This window comes from Barbus barbus (genome assembly GCF_936440315.1).
Source record: "Barbus barbus genome assembly, chromosome: 34".
Taxonomy (NCBI): Eukaryota; Metazoa; Chordata; class Actinopteri; order Cypriniformes; family Cyprinidae; genus Barbus; species Barbus barbus.
Window position 1 is genome coordinate 13393336 of NC_136762.1, and position 16455 is coordinate 13409790.

Below are 16455 nucleotides of genomic sequence, written 5' to 3' on the forward strand. Positions count from 1 at the left end.
TACACCAACCCTACACCTAAACTTAGCCCTCACAGGACACTTTCTGCATTTTTAGATTTTCAAAAAAACACCATTTAGTATGTTTTTTAAGCCTTTTGAATTACGGGGACATAGGCAGTGTCCTCATAAACCACCTTCATATTGTAATACCTCTGTCATACCCATGTCATTATACAAATTTGTGTCCTCATAAGCCACATAAACATGCACACACACACACACACACACACACACACACTTAAATTAAAACTTTTGTCACACTTTTACCCAAAGGGTCTTACCCAAAGAGATACAGTAATGTAAAAATACATACATACATACATACATACATATACACACACACATATATACACACACACACATATATATACACATATATATATATAAAATTTCATAGTCCCAGATTTTCCTTTCCTGCAAATAAGTTCTGCAGTAACCCTGTCTGAAAGCGTGAGGATTTCCTCTAAACCTCTGCCCATGCTCTGTTTACTCGTAATTTTCCGCTCTGTGGTGGGGGTGTCAAATCGAGTTGGATTAACACTTCGGAATCCAACTCCATTAGGCCATTTAATCAGAGAAATTTGAGGGAAGTGGACCTTGCGTTTTTTCCAGACGTGCATTCATCAAACTCTGTGGACATAGTCTAATTGCATTAGCATTCTATTAGTTTTAAAAGATGGATTAATCTAGATGAACAGAATCCTAATTAAAACTGCACAGAATCTGGGGTGTACCTGAGAGCCTGTGCTGGAAAGAAGTACTGCTTTGGGAAATTGGTTTGAGATATATATATATATTTATAGAGAGAGAGAGAAAGAGAGGGAGAGAGAAGGGAGGATGAGAGTCCACTGCTGCAATTACTACTCATCTGAGGGAATGGCAACAAATGCCTCTTGATTGAGCCTTTATCTGGAGCAGCTCTGCAGTATAATCTTCCTTTTTACATTAAAGGCAGCCAGAGCCTTTCAGTGATGTAGAGACTCGCTTATTGTTATTACAGGAGGCAATCTCTCAGAGCTCCAAGCATCAGATCATAGGGGAGAATGGAGTGTTATGAAATGATTCCATATTCAAAGTTTGACAGCTTTCGGACCCCATGGCATTCGACTGCCAACCCAATGGTACCACAAATAAAAATAAAGGACAATACGTTTACCTGAAATGCTCCCCCACAACCCTTTGCAACCCCGTAAATTAGAACATCAGGGCTGAGCTACCTGCTGGGCAGCCAATACACACACACACACACACACACACACACACACACACTTATCTGCTTTCAGACAGGTGTAATATCAGAGAGGAACCTCTCCACCTCAGGAGAGTAGCAAGGGAAAATTGAGTTTCATTTCTCAATGTCAGTGAAGATGTGCCACAAAAAAAAGGCCGGATATCAAACAAACGAGAACTTCATTCATGGTCCTCTCGAGTCAAATGTAAGATTAGGTGGAGATGCTAAAATACTCACAACTACATTACCCCTCGGCATCAGGAAGCATCTGCGAAATACTATTTTACTGAATTACATCATCCTCAGAGACTCTGTTGGAAGGGTTCACTTGAAGAACATGATGATAGTGTTCAGAAATGTCTCTGTTGCATGCGGCTGCTTGTTAGCCAAGTCACCCCATGACATTCACCCAGCAGGCCTGTGATTCGCCAGGCTTTTCCTCACAAGAGCACCGAAGGTCAGTGTGGTGGAAAGGTCCTTTCACGGGGGTCAAATGGCAGCGTTTTCCATGGAGACCAAGAGAATGACATTCCTCATGAAGAGAAGGGGAAACAAATGACGATGGAGGAGCGCAAAGAGGAGCTTGTGTGTAAGTCTGTGGGGGAGTCTGTGATTTAGACGGATGTATTGTACTAAGGTGGCAACTGTACAATGACTGTTTTCAATAAGCAGTGGAGGGAGTTCATGATTGCTTAGGATCTTGTTCACATCAACACTGACTCCCCAAAAATTTGGACACATTTAAAAATGTCTTAATGTTACTACAGTAGACATAAAACTAAGTGGCATCTGTACACAAGAAACTAGTGGCCAGATTTACTAAACAGGGCAAATTAGCGTTAGAGCTCAATTCCATAAAAGCGCAGATGTGAGGGGAAAATTCTGCGGGTGATTTACTTACAATGCGCACATTAAACAGAAGAACAGCCCAAATTGCCACCTGCTTTAAGACATGCTTTGTTTGGCCGTTAAATAATGACGTAAATACCAGTAATTTGACGAGTGCATACATTAGTAAATCACGTTGCGTGATTCATTTTAATACTCTCCTCCCAGAAATGTTGCGTCTGAAATGGAAACTCCTACAAATGCATATTCAATAAGGTCAGGCGCAAAAATAACTGTCCACGCCTTTTCAGCGCTAATTCTTCACTGCGCGTCTTAAGTAAATCCTGACAGTACTAGTTTAATGCCAAAAGACGGTTTGCGCTGATGCATGCTGTTAGTAAATCTGGCCCTAGATCTTTAATTGAAACTAAATAAATTTTCCTTTAATACTTCAATTTTTAATAAGGTTTCAAAATTACTTAATTTTTTTGTTTTTTACTTATGTTTTTTAGATTACAAAAATAATAATAGCCCTACTATTTTAAACAAAACAAAACACAGTAAAATAAAATAGAATAAATTAAAACGGCCACTGTATGTACAAATCACTATCAGTGGTGTGAAGCAGAATTCTAAAACGATGGCCGCCAACTAATCATTTGTGTATTTCCTGGACACATTTTTATCTATTCCCATTTATGTAATCAGCTATTTATCAGAATGTCATTATCCTGGCTCTCTCTCCAGGCTTCTGTTCTTTGTCTGGAAGCACAATATCTTGCTGGGCTGAATGGTGTTTGTAGTGAGTTATCGTCGTGCGCCAAGCCAGAGTAAACCAAACAAAGCAAGCCGGTGCCTCGCCAAAATCAATCTATCGTCTACAGAAGATGCACAAAGGGAATTCTGCTTTAATCATTCGAAGTTTAGGGGAGACCCAGTGTGCAATAGCACAACCTTCCAGCCTGGCTCATGTGTTCTCAGAAAACCTCTGAATAATTGTCTCTCTCGCTACAACACGCCCGCCAATGATGCCTGCCAATGATGCCAGCCATGTCCCATCTGCAGCTTAGCATTCTGGGTAAAGCGTCGGCCCAGAGCAGAGAGTGCTTCACGGTGGGAGAGGAGGAGACGAGTCTTTTTGGCCGAAGCCCACCCTGTCGAACTTTCCATCCAGATGTGAGCACAGCGGCAGAGCGGATTAAAGTCTGTCTGTGTCTAAGAGGTGTAGAAAAAGCGAACGTTTCGGCAATCTAAATGGAAATCATGCCATCTGTTTGGAACTGATCCTTGTGACTCAGGCCGAATCTGTATGCCACAAACTGACTCAATGCACTGATCCATAACATGGCGCGACTGAATATGTGAAGTCTTTCTTTTTTAGATGAATTTAGAGCTTCATGATTATGATAAAAAAAAATTTTTTTAAAAACCAATGGTGTCATTATTTCTCAAGTCAGTTCAGAGTTGATTCAGGCTGTGCAATAAATTATATTTTAACCATTATCACAATTTCTGATTCTCTCGATTTATTAAGCACAATCATCAGCAATATTTGTCTGCTGGTTATTTATCCTGGAAACGTTTCATTTTAATTTGTCATTTGTGTTATCTTGCATTGGTAAGAAGCCTTCACAAGCTTTCATGGTTGCGGTTGCCAGATGTCAAGAGTTTAAATCCCCCAATCTTAAAATCAACAGACACGTCTGTGATTGTTTACAATGCTCAGTTGCTACAAAACACACTGTAAATAAATGCAAAAGGAGTAAACCGACATGATATGTGCATTGACACTTTTCCGTAATCGCAATCTTGACAATTTTTTTGATTAATTGAGAAGGCCTAGTTAGCATGTTGAAGCATGCCAGACATTTAAATTACATAAAAACTCTGCTAGCTAGAGTGAACAGCTTAAGTATTGCAGGTAATAAGCCACTTCTAGGTCTAAAATCATTAGCTACATTATCGTTTTTAATGTTTAGTACATGTATTGTGAGGAATGACTTACCCTGCTCAAGCCCATGTGATAACTGCTTTTTTCCAGCTCAAGAGACTCCAGCAGCTCTTCAACAGCCTGAAACACACAGACACCCACGTATCAAACAGTGAAACAGACATAAAGATCTTGTATGCCTTCCACCTCAGCAGGGCACCAAGTGGACAGAGTGCTGACTGGGGTGCTCTTTGTCCAAAAGCTAAGCCACCTTGGGGAAACTAGGTAACAAACAACTGTCTTAATGTCTGACCCCTCTCTTCCACTCTCCCATGAGTGCTTTCTTCCTGACAAGATGTCAGGCAAATAACAACATGGCAGGGGATTAAAAAAATCTCAGTGGACTGATGACTAATGGCTAGAGTTTGAGCTAAAAGCACAGGGAGGTATTGAGTGCTCTCTGCAGGGGCACAGGGGCTGACTGGTGAACAGGTTCAATGGTGAGAGACAAGCCAAAAGCCACATCTCAGACTGAGCAGCACCAAACAGATCACAGGTCTAATGGGGAATCTGCTGAGAATTAGGTCCCAAAGAGAGACCTCTGAAAAACATAGCAAAAGCAACATGAAAACAAAGATCACTCTCCTGAGATACATAGACCTATTTGAGTCTATAACATGTTCTAAGACTGACCTATTACCTGTGTGCTATAAAAAATTATAATATACATACAGTACCAGTCAAAAGTAGTACGTCATCAAATAACAAATAGAAGTATTGGAACTGGGACCAAAAAATGTAATCAAAACTATATATTTTTTATATTATATTCTTTCCTTTACTCTCTGGTCCATTCATACTATAAAATAAATAAAATTAAATTGGATCCACTGTATACTTTAACTAACTTTATCATTTGAAACTAAATCAGATTAATTCTAAACTATATTTTAGTTTAGTCTCTTCACTCTCTGGTCAATAAAAATAAAATAAAACTCAAATTAATTTAAACTGCAATTTAGTTCACTAAATTGGTCCATTAAAGTAAAAGAATAAAAAAAAATATCAAATTAAATAGTATATATATATATATATATATATATATATATATATATATATATATATATATATATATATATATATATATATATATATATGTGTGTATGTATGTATGTATGTATGTATGTATGTATGTATGTATATATATATATATATATATATATATATATATATATATATATATATATATATATATATATATATATATATATATATATATATATATATATATATAAAAATGTCTTTCTTTACCAAGAAAGTGGCAAGATGAAAACCACTATTTTCTGTTTCAAACTCTCACATAGCATATTTAGGTTATAATAACATTAAAAATTCAAATCCAGATTTTGATTTTCAAAGATTTATTATAAAAACTCATCTTTTTTTCCCCCAAAATGCAATAAATCCATTGAATCAATATAAAAGTTATTTTTTCATATTGAAAATACACAACAAAGTAAGTTGATCCACATATGACAGCCTCTGAACTTGGTCAATACTAATCTTATATACAGGCACTGGACTAAAATACATTCAATCAGTCTTTGGCATGTTATATTCATTTAGTTGACTAGTGCTATAAACTGTAGGCTATATAACAAAAACATTAATGGCATTAATAAAAACACTTACACTGACAAGCTATCGTCTTTCGATATTTGTCTTTCTTTCGAAGTTATGGAACTCTTTACCTTTGTACATTCGCCAGCTGGACTCAATTTCCCATTTTAAAGTTCAGATAAAAGCATATTTGTTTAGAATAGCTTTTAATGATTTGCTTGTTTAATGTGTTAAATGTTATAATGCTTGTGTTTTATGTTTTTTATTTTACTGTACGGTGTCTTTGAGTGTCTTGAAAGGCGCCTATAAATAAAAGGTATTATTATTATTATTATCATTATCGCGTTCATAATCAGATTCATCTGCAATTATGAACGCGATATTGCTCCATCTGAAAGCACGTGATGGAGATCACAGAACCGGCTTTACTGACGAGATGCGCATGACAATCACATAAGATTTATCGTGCAGCCCTAATTTTAGTTTGTTTGTTGATCACAAAGTAGTTGAGGAAAACTAGGATGCCGGGTGTATTCAAAGCGCTGCCATTACCGGTAATGTTTACAGTGCGTGGAATGGTGCGCTGTGATTGGCTGAGCGGATTTATCGCATTCTGCAGAGAAAGGAGACTGGCGTTTGTCGCGGTTTGAAAAAAAAAAAACATGACAGAATAACAGGACAAATATCGTATTTTGCATAAAATTAAAAATAGACTTTTCAATACCGACCATATACAATACTGATTTTGGTGGAAACTTGTTTTGGAACCAAACTCTTCATATTCATATACATATATATATATATATATATATATATATACACGCATACATATTTTTTGGTTTAGTAAATTCATTATTGCCATTTGATACATTATCATTTATATTTGTCAAAAAGCCAATAAAGCATTTAAGTATATGCCTTTCGCTCAAACTATCTTTATGGTCATGAGAAACCTATATTCAGTTAATTATGTTTAACTGATACTATATAAACACACATGTATAATATACATATTTAAAATACATATATTGTATACACAAAGTTCACATTAAGACATTACAGATCTTTGTAGACTCAATAACAGAAGCGGGGTCAGTGATAGGCCAGGATGCCACTGATAGAGTCGTCACTCTTGGCCCTGATTAAAGCCTTTATTGCCCTGTCACCAGAGCAGAGCTGAGATTAAGGGGGAAAAGATGTGTACTACAGCCCCATTAATCAACAGCAAAGCTCTCTGCCCTGAGCACTGTCATAATCAATTACATGGAAGAGCAGCTCATGAAGGAGGAGCCAAAACGCACTTAGAGAAACAACACACTCACAAACACACACATTAAAAGGACACTCACCCTTCTCTCATCGGTTACGATGTAGTTCCGCCCATGTTTCTTTGTCAGGTGGGGAGTCAGCACATCAAAGCGGCGACGGAACTCCGAAATGACCAAATGATCAGGATAACCTTGAGCAAGAGGACAGCCAAATGACAGGAGTGTTACAGGAGAAGGACATGTGTGATTCTAGAAAGCTACAAAGTCTGTGGAGGTTCAGCAGAGACCAATGATGAGGGCATTGGTCAGTCGCTTATCTTGAGAATGTTCTGCTTACTCGGGGCTTTAGGCTGAAATGTGCCAAAACATTTTCCAGTGACATTTTGCTGATTTCACTGCAATGTTTTCAAAAAGACTACTCAACAAAATAAGCCCATGAACGTCTCCAAGAATAAAAAAAAATTACATCTAGAATACTACATAGCGCCTGGCCACATAAGCCCTACAAAGGTCAACAAACCCTGCGAGAAAAACTAGATATTCTGAAAAGTCAAACCTGCATGGAAAATTTGAACACACTCTCTTCAAAATATAAGGTCACAGATCGATAACCAGGGTCATTCTCTGTCTTTATCTTATGTTTTAAATGTCTTGCTTTTTCTAACCTTGGCGGTAGATGCGCAGGGCGTCGAGCAGTTTGGAGCCGCGCAGCTGCGCCCGGAGCAAGCACACATCCAGCTGCATGAGGCCGTTGTCACAGCTTTCTCCGTGTGCATCTATCTCCCCAGAGCGAGATGAGGGTCCTCCCAGCACCTTCAAATCCCCAGCCGAAGTCTCTGCTTTAGGCAACAGACAGTGCACGAAGTGCACCCTGGACCGCCGCACTGTGTCTATCAGCGCATCCTATGGGAAAACAGTCACATTAAGTTTCAAGCAATTTTTCAATTATTGGCCGCTACGTTTGGCTGAAAAATGGAAGTGGGACCTTTATTTTGATAGTGCCGGGACTTCTATTTTAACCACTCTTACTAAAGTACGAATGTTTGTTTTACAGGTTTATTTTTTTTCATAATATTTGATTTTAAAATGATTTACTTCTAGTTTGGTAAATACTATGTGTGATAACGACCCGAGTAGTCATAAGGTGGATGAAAATCACGGGAGCGAATTTGGCATCCAGAAGGTTGTTTATTTCGGGCGATGTGCAAATTTTGCTCATCAATTGTGCTGTAGTGAATCCATGCGTTTTTTAAGATAAATATCCATATTTCAAACGTAATAAACACTTTTTTCTCACTTCCGCTGACTGTCATACGTGCAAGCCTTTCCGGCGGATGACGTAGGTGTCATAAAAAAAGTTAAAAAAGAGACAAAAGTGTTTATTACGTTTGAAATATGGATATTTATCTTACAAAAACGCATGGATTCGCAGGAGGCCTTTAATTCACCCCCCGGAGTCTTGTGAGCTACGTTTCATTACGGATGCGCGCACTTTATTTCACGTCTTCTGGACTATTCTGGACACCCGCTTACCCCATCGTAAGGCTTCGAGGGGCAAGGATTTTTTATATAACTCTGATTGGATTCGTCTGAAAGAAGAAAGTCATATACACCTAGGATTCTTTGAGGGTGTGTAAAACAGGCTAATTTTCATTTTTGGGTGAACTCACACTTTAAGGTCTCTCCGTCACACTAAAATAAATATACATTTAATTATTAGCACTTATACTCTTTAAATTAAATAGGACATCGGTTATCCTGCTCTAAGATATTCCATTGGCCATCAAAAAACTGTATCATCGACTTTTAGTCATATTGGTTGACTAACTTATTAATGAGGGTAACTAGTTTATCTAGATTTTCTACTTCATATTTTAGTGGCAGTGCTCTAATTAGCATGCTGAGTTTTAGCTCTAGGATCTCAAAAACACATCTTGAGAGCCCTGCATTTTCTGTTCCAGTCAAGGAGGTCCATAATAAGGTTCCATTCCGTTGCTCTCCGTCTAGCTGTTTTGAATGCATTAGTGTATGGATGTAGTTTTCACATTTGAAGTACTTACCACTTGCAGTTTAATCTGGATGCAGAGGGACTTCTTTTTAACAGCGGCCACACCAGTGGTGAAGGTCTTTCTCATGCTTGTGGCCCTGCGCAGGGCCAACTGTGATCCGCCCTCAAGCCCAGCAATAGAACCTGACAAAACTGTGGCACCCCCTGAACGCCCCATAAACAAGCTGCTGATATTCTTCCTGCAGACAGAAGGACCAGAGTTCACACAGAATGAGCTGGATCATTTAACGCCTCCACAAGTAAATTATGCAACATTTGAAATAAGCAAAAACTATAGCCATTATACATAATCGTATATAAGCAATTGCTTTTTCAGTAACAAACAGCATTAGCTTCCCAAACACTGAACATATAGTAAATGTTAATTTGACCAAAACACTTCAGGTAAATGCAAAAATATCCCCATTCAGTTTTACTATACACTAATAATAAATGTATTTTTTATTATTTAAATTATAAAAATTAAATAAATAAGTTAATATTGCAATAATACTATTGTACTGTATAATACAAAACAGTATTTATATGATTGTTATTTAAAGTTTTAAAAAAAATCAATAAATATTACAATTTCTTGGCTGTCTTAATTTCTTCTCTTATAAACATTTAACCATAAATTAATGATTTTCATTGTGTTTTCACATTTAGTTATACGCAACCCAAAATCACAGCATTAAAAAATGTTTGTACCAGCAGGCAGATATTAGGGTCTTACTTCTGAGAGTCCTGCAGTAAAATGGCTGCATTCTGAGAGGCAGGATTCTGTTTGGCATGGCTCAACCAGCCGCTAGCATCATACTCAACCCAGTCAGTCCCATGGCTGTGACCCAACAGGAAGTGATGTCCCTTCTCACTCTTCAGCAGCAGGGCGGGGCCTGAGGGCATTGAGCACATGAGGTTGCATGACTTTTTCATACAAAAACATCTATATGTTATAGTATGTGCATGGGTGGGCATGTGGGAGGTGTACTGTGTTCTGACCTTTGCTCTCTCCATCCACAGGGCTGTAATAACTGAAGAGTCTCTCCAATAGAGTTTCTTCCGAGCCCCCGGGCTGCAGAGCTTCTTCCTCCATCAGCCACAGCAGGCCCCTTGCCTCATCTGTCCTGGCCAAGGTCCGTACCTGAAACATATGGACATGCAAGAACACTTTGTTAGACTGAACCGTAGACAGGGGTCTACAGGGACTGGGGAGCGATTCAAATCCCGGACGAGCCCCCGATTTAGGTTACAACCCCACTTTTGGGCTAGAGTGTAAATACTTTAATGTTTAACCCTGTAAAGCCTGACATATAAAAGAACAGTCAAAAAAATCTAATCTTAGTTTTATAATCAAAGCTTTGTAGACTTTAGTGCGGGGGGCAAAACAATACAATACAATGATGATTAGAAGATGAACAGATAAACATTCCTCAAAAGCCATTTTAACATGATTTTTATAATAAATTATGTATCGATGATTAAGTAAACCACTTTCACTTTCACTAAGTCTAGTGTTCAAGTGGTCATCTAGAAATACTACTATACAATATAATCTTACGTTTACTTATTAAAAATTAGTATAAATTTCACAGCAAACAGGCATCTTGTAGATTGTGTACAACAGCTTTCCAAGCAAAGTTTTGATCATTGCATTTCAAATATTATAAAATAGACTTTATAGAGTTCATCCACGGAATAAAGGACATGTGAATGTGACCACACTTATGCACACACAACATACAAATAGCATTAACCCGTTATAAAAGGACCTCTAAACCTTATGAAAGCACTACCAACTCATCACTCGCCGCAATTTCTTTTTAAAATTCTTTTCCACTAAGATTCTTCACATGAATCATCAGTGCGAATAACAAGACGTTAGACCCAAGTGTATGCTGCACTGTGGCTATAGCCAACAACAACTCAATCTCTCTCAAGAACTTTGTTTACTCGCAATTCAAGCCCCTTTCATTTTCATTCATGCATTAATTTACTTTTCATTTCATATTTCGATAATGACCTCAAACACAACATTAGTCATTACATGAAAGCAATTACTATCCTTTATAGAATAAGAGAGAGGAGGAGAAAACGAGGGGGAAAAAGATGAGCTATTAGTCTTGGGTTCCTCATTAAAGGCCTGTATTAAGTAAGAGCTCCAGGGCAGTCAGGCAGGCATTTTTAAACCTTACACTCTGGCTGTCTACTTAAGTAATTAATACCAGTAATGGCTTCTCCCTTGTTCTGCATTACCGCACTGACACTTTGCAGGCTGCTGAATAACTGCAGATGAGACCGGTACGGAAAAGAACTTACAGGAATTACATTGGCTTATGAATATGCTCAGAATATGTCTTTAAATATTACTTTTCACATTGATGAGACCGTCGTCACTATGCCTCAGTATTATTTCCAACAGGCACAGATTGGCTAATTAACTCGTCAGGGTTGTTTTAACGAGTGCTTTCACTTACTTAATTTTTAAAGTGCTCATTTAACAATTTATGAATTTCTTTCAAAACTTCAGCAAATTGAAAAGCAGAGAAAGGCTTAAAAGATTACATGACTACACAGGCATTCGTGTTTGTATTTCTACTTCAAGTTGCAAAACCATAATTAGTGATTGTGACCACTGGTGGCATTCAAAACACTTCATAGTGAGACTCAAAGCAGCTTGTCAGAAATAAAATCACACTCATCGTCTTTGCAATCAGTCAAGTATCACTAACCCATTCTAATCTAAAATCCTTTTTCAAGCCAAGAATGCCCATTGAAATCTATTAATTCAATCATAAAGATGGTACACACACACAAATACATATATACACATATAAACACATATATATATATATACATATATATATATATATAATTACTCAATTAATTCATATGGCCTCATACATGTCTCTGATTCCAATTCGCTTCAGATTTAACAGGGACTACCATGCATGATTTTGACACATTTTGTGAGAGAGACAATGTCATGAAAAGTGCTTTCATTAAAGATGCTGAACGTTGTGCCTCAGGAAGAGGGAGGGCACTTCCCACTCAATGCCCACCCACACACATACAGAGAAAAAGAACAGAGAACTCATTAACATCCCAGAAAGCCACGTTCCTGACACACTGCTCCTGCAACAACTGGCTAGATACGACAATATAATAACTTACCACGACAGATAACAACTTTGAGGTTGAGTTCAACACTCATATGACAAACTAAAGGACACAAAAGTCATCGACTAGAACCTTCAAGAAGTCAAACTGAATTTTCCCTAACGTTGTGAGAAACGAGGGAAAACTCAGTGATTCAAGTCACTGCTGAAACTGAAAAGCACACATTCTCCAGATAAGACAGGCTGGGATGCACTACAAAAACCTGAAAAGGAAAGAAAAGATGAGGGGAGAAAAGAGATGCTTACCAATGCTTGAGTGGAGGCTTGGTCTATAGCTGATATAGACAGTGATGTACTGGACTCTATGTCATCTAATGCAAGCTCTATGTTTTCCTAAACGGGGATAGAGGAGTATTAGTCAGCTACGATTTCAAACTGATTTTTGGGTTAAAGGTTTAAAAAACATTTGTGTGCGTCTAATACCATATTTTCTCTTGTTCTATGATTTTACAGCCTCGTGGCCAAACAAAAAAACCAAGAGGCTTAGAATCAGAATCGATCAAAACTCAAGCATGAAAATTGATAATTTCAAGACTTTTGATTAAAGGTGTTGTAAGTGATTTCTATGGAACGGCACTCAAACATCACAATGAATTTGGTGTCCTGAAATACCAGGCCTGTCTCTATGTCTCTACAGCCCTAGGTTCTGTGCAAAAATATATAGGCACTGACCGATCAGATCACTTCGAGGCATTTTTTGCCTGTCAGTCATCTTACACGGCAGCCCAGCCCGGTAGTTGAAGTTGAATAATTCAGGTTAAACACAATATTGAGAAGTTGTCACTTCTTTTGTCACATTTTAACGGTCTCAATGAAACAATAATTTCTTTGTAGAACAGGGTTTTGGAAATGCAGGTGTGTCTAATTGTGTGACTAAAGGTGAGGTCACATTTACCATTGGTCGATGAGGGAATTTCAAAAAGATTTTCCCACACAGATTTTGCAATGAGCCAAAAATTTTCTAATGCGAACATTAAAAAAATTTAAACATTTAAATCACAATTAAATGGAAGTAGAAACAGAGTTTTTACTTCTGTATTGTTATGTACACCTGTGTGTTAAAGATTATCAAAAAAGAAAACAACGTAGGGCTGGGACCTTTTCTATTCATCGGTTGTTAATTGGATTTTTGGAAAGATTGAGTTATGACACTTTGATTAATTAACAAAATAAACAACATTAAACTTATGCGAGTACGAAACATATGAATAAATTGTTCACAATAAGCTCTATAACATGCATTTAAAAAAAATCATCTATTTTTAGAATAGAATTTTCATTTCATGCCGACTTGAAGTCTGTAGGGAGTTCCAGAACATTACTTACAGCAGCATTATCTCTATGACTGATCTCTGATTGGCTCATGTACTTAGCCTGATTATTGATTTTGTTAAGGCAAACAAGCACATTTCATTATGACAGCTTAGACAAACATATTAATTCTGCATAATTAAATTTGAGGTTGTAATAAAATCAACATCGATTTAACTCAGCTAGACACAGTACATGAATTGAGCCTATAATTTATGATTTTTTTAAAAAAAGAAATAATTTGATAGTTGTAGCGGGGTGGACTGCTGCACCTCCTTGTAGCGCTCTAGCTCCTGTACAAAAGTACGTTCGTGGAAAAGCGTTTGGAGACGTTCTTGTGTGTAGTTGTGGCACAGCTCCTCAAAGGTGGCTCCACGGTCCCGCTTGGCTAACTTTGGGTTCTGGAATCCCGGTGTGTCCACAATAAGCAGAGAGCACAGGGAATGCTGACTCGACTTCAGTGCTCTAAACCAGCACAAACATACAATAGATATTTATTTAATGTAGGTTAGAGTCATCAAACAATACAGGCTTTTTCCTTGTTCACAAATGAAACTGGGATGTATGGTAGTCATGTATGGTAAGCATATAATAATAAAAAGAAAATTAATGTCCTGACCATGAGAGGTAACAAACATTACCGGTTAACAAGTGAGATGACCAGAGTAAAGAGTTCAGAGTAGAGTCCAGCAGCCATGGCCTCCAGACACTCCAGAGCTGTGATCTTTGGAGCTGTGTAGCAAAACGTAAATTTTAATACTGCCAAAGCCAGCAAACACAATTCCTTTGTATCAGAGATCTTGTATTATGCAAGATCTTACCCGAGTTGTCTCCTGTCCCAACATCATCTGGTCCCTGGCGGAATGAGGTGGACCTCTGTAAGGTTCCTTTGGGCTGGTGTTTGAAGATAGAAGATGAGAGCTCTTCTAGGGTGCAACCCAAGAGGTAAGCCGCCTTCTGGGCCCACTCGTGACGTGCAAATTGCTTCCGGCCCGCTGTGAGACGCACAGGGACAGCATAAATACCATGTTGAATGAAACAACACTAATGACTGTGGGGCTCTTATGGTATCTGAGAGAAGTCTTATGCAATTCCGCTGATTACATCATTTATGTACTGCCATGTTAGCTTTAGAATACAGATTTTTAGTAAAGATCCACTTTTAATCAAAATACTAAAAGTTTTGATGAAGAGGAGCAGTGGTTTTCACCTGGTCGATTACAAATTAAAGTAGGCTGCAGGTCATGGACGATAAGATACAACTATCTAGGATTATGCTTATTTGGAATATGAGTTTTGAAGGGCGGAGAAACTCTTTCCATATATTTTGTTATTCAGATTTGTCATCCAGTCAATCACTGGTATTTTCATGCAAATCCATCTGTTACTTGGTAAAGACTTGCCAAATTAAGCAGATGCCATGGACAGGCTGTGTGACACATCCTCATCCTCAAAAAATCATGAAGAAAACTACAAAAGGTAAAAAGAAAATACATCCCACAACAGATTAAATATGGATTCACTTGAAACAAAGATGAGCTTCAAGATTACTGGTTACTGGAAAAATTACAAAATATAAAATATTGTAAATATTAGTTCTGGGTAATAGATAATGCGATTAATCGCATCCAAAATAAAAGGTCTTGTATACATAATATATGTGTGTGTGTACGGTGTATATTTATTATGTATAGATAAATATACACACATGCATGTATATATTTAAGAAAAGCATGTTATGTTTATATATTAAATATAAACTATATTAATATAAATGTATAAATGTAAATATTTTCAAAATATATACTGTGTGTGTGCGCGCCTTTATAAAAACATAAATATACAGTACACACACACAAATTATACAAACAGAAACTTTTATTTTGGATGCAATTAATCACGAATGCCCAGCACTAGTAAATATATGTCATGTTATTAATTTTGTATATGGCTAAGCTAGGGCTGGGCAATATGGCAATTTTTATTTATTTATTTTTTTAAATATCACGATTTCATCCCGATTCTTTGTCATGTTGGTTTTAATATTTTGTCTGAGCAGTACAGCCAATTATTAAAAAAATAATAGTGGCTATTTAGGCCAAAGTGGGCGAAGATGAAAATCTTTGTCATTATTTTATCTTTGTTATTAAAAAATAAGAACAAAGATACACATTACAATTACATGTAATATACAAACAAAATAAACAGTGTTTAATTTTCAGGTACAATAGGCATATTTAGCAGGAGCATTCAAGAAATTGAATGAACAAATATAAAAATAAAACACTATATAAATTGATTCCTATTAAAGTTTTGATTCTTTTGTGTTCAGCACATGAAAGAAATTAATAGAGGTTTGGGACAACATGTGAGTAAGTAAATAATGACAGAAATCTAATTTTTGGGTGAACTTTCCCTTTAATGACAGTCGGCTGCATGTTTACTTCTGTCCCTTTAAGACCTGCACGCATCCGTTTTTTTCTCAACTGTTTACTTTCATTTTAGACATAACCAACTGAGTCCATATGTAAACCTTGTGTGTTTTTACAGTATTAGCTCAAAAGATAACTTTGAGTAATCAGGCGCTGTTAGACAAGCTTTTTGTCTTTTTTAAGAAAAGCTTTTTTAGTTAGCGCTTCAGGTGTACGGGCTCAGAAAAAGGCAAGGCTTTAAAACACGCAATTAATGTTCTTTTGTGATTGCGAATAAGTGCAGTGTCCCGTGAGAGTAACTCTACCGCTGAGTTAACACTGAATGGATGTGGTGATGTACAGTACAGACGCCGGCGCCAGAACTGCAGCTGATAGAATGGGCACTGTATCACGATATTACGATATTTCTTCAAAAGCAGATCGTGGAGACATTATCGTCCACGATCAAAAATCGTCATATCGCACACCCCTAAGCTAGGCATATAAAACTCATGATATTTAAACAAATATCAAATAAAAATCTAATACTATTTGGTTGAATACACTTGAATATATTTGATTGTTTTATCAAAAATTAGGGGGGTTGTACAACAAGATATTTTGGTACCA

General features: G+C 37.2%; 1 protein-coding gene across 3 annotated transcripts in view; it reads right to left on the bottom strand.

Annotated features, from left to right (window-relative positions):
* Positions 1-16455, bottom strand: part of LOC306853981 (unconventional myosin-XVIIIa-like) — a 121356-nt gene that overhangs the window by 42051 nt on the left and 62850 nt on the right. For all 3 annotated transcript variants that reach the window (XM_079391726.1, XM_079391725.1, XM_079391727.1), the window contains exons 11-20: positions 14236-14409; positions 14056-14146; positions 13687-13879; positions 12350-12436; positions 9927-10068; positions 9661-9820; positions 8938-9124; positions 7543-7780; positions 6959-7068; positions 4065-4130 (exon numbers count right to left, since the gene is read on the bottom strand). In XM_079391726.1, the coding sequence (XP_079247852.1) occupies positions 4065-4130; positions 6959-7068; positions 7543-7780; positions 8938-9124; positions 9661-9820; positions 9927-10068; positions 12350-12436; positions 13687-13879; positions 14056-14146; positions 14236-14409 (1448 nt within the window). The remainder of the gene's footprint in view (positions 1-4064; positions 4131-6958; positions 7069-7542; positions 7781-8937; positions 9125-9660; positions 9821-9926; positions 10069-12349; positions 12437-13686; positions 13880-14055; positions 14147-14235; positions 14410-16455) is intronic.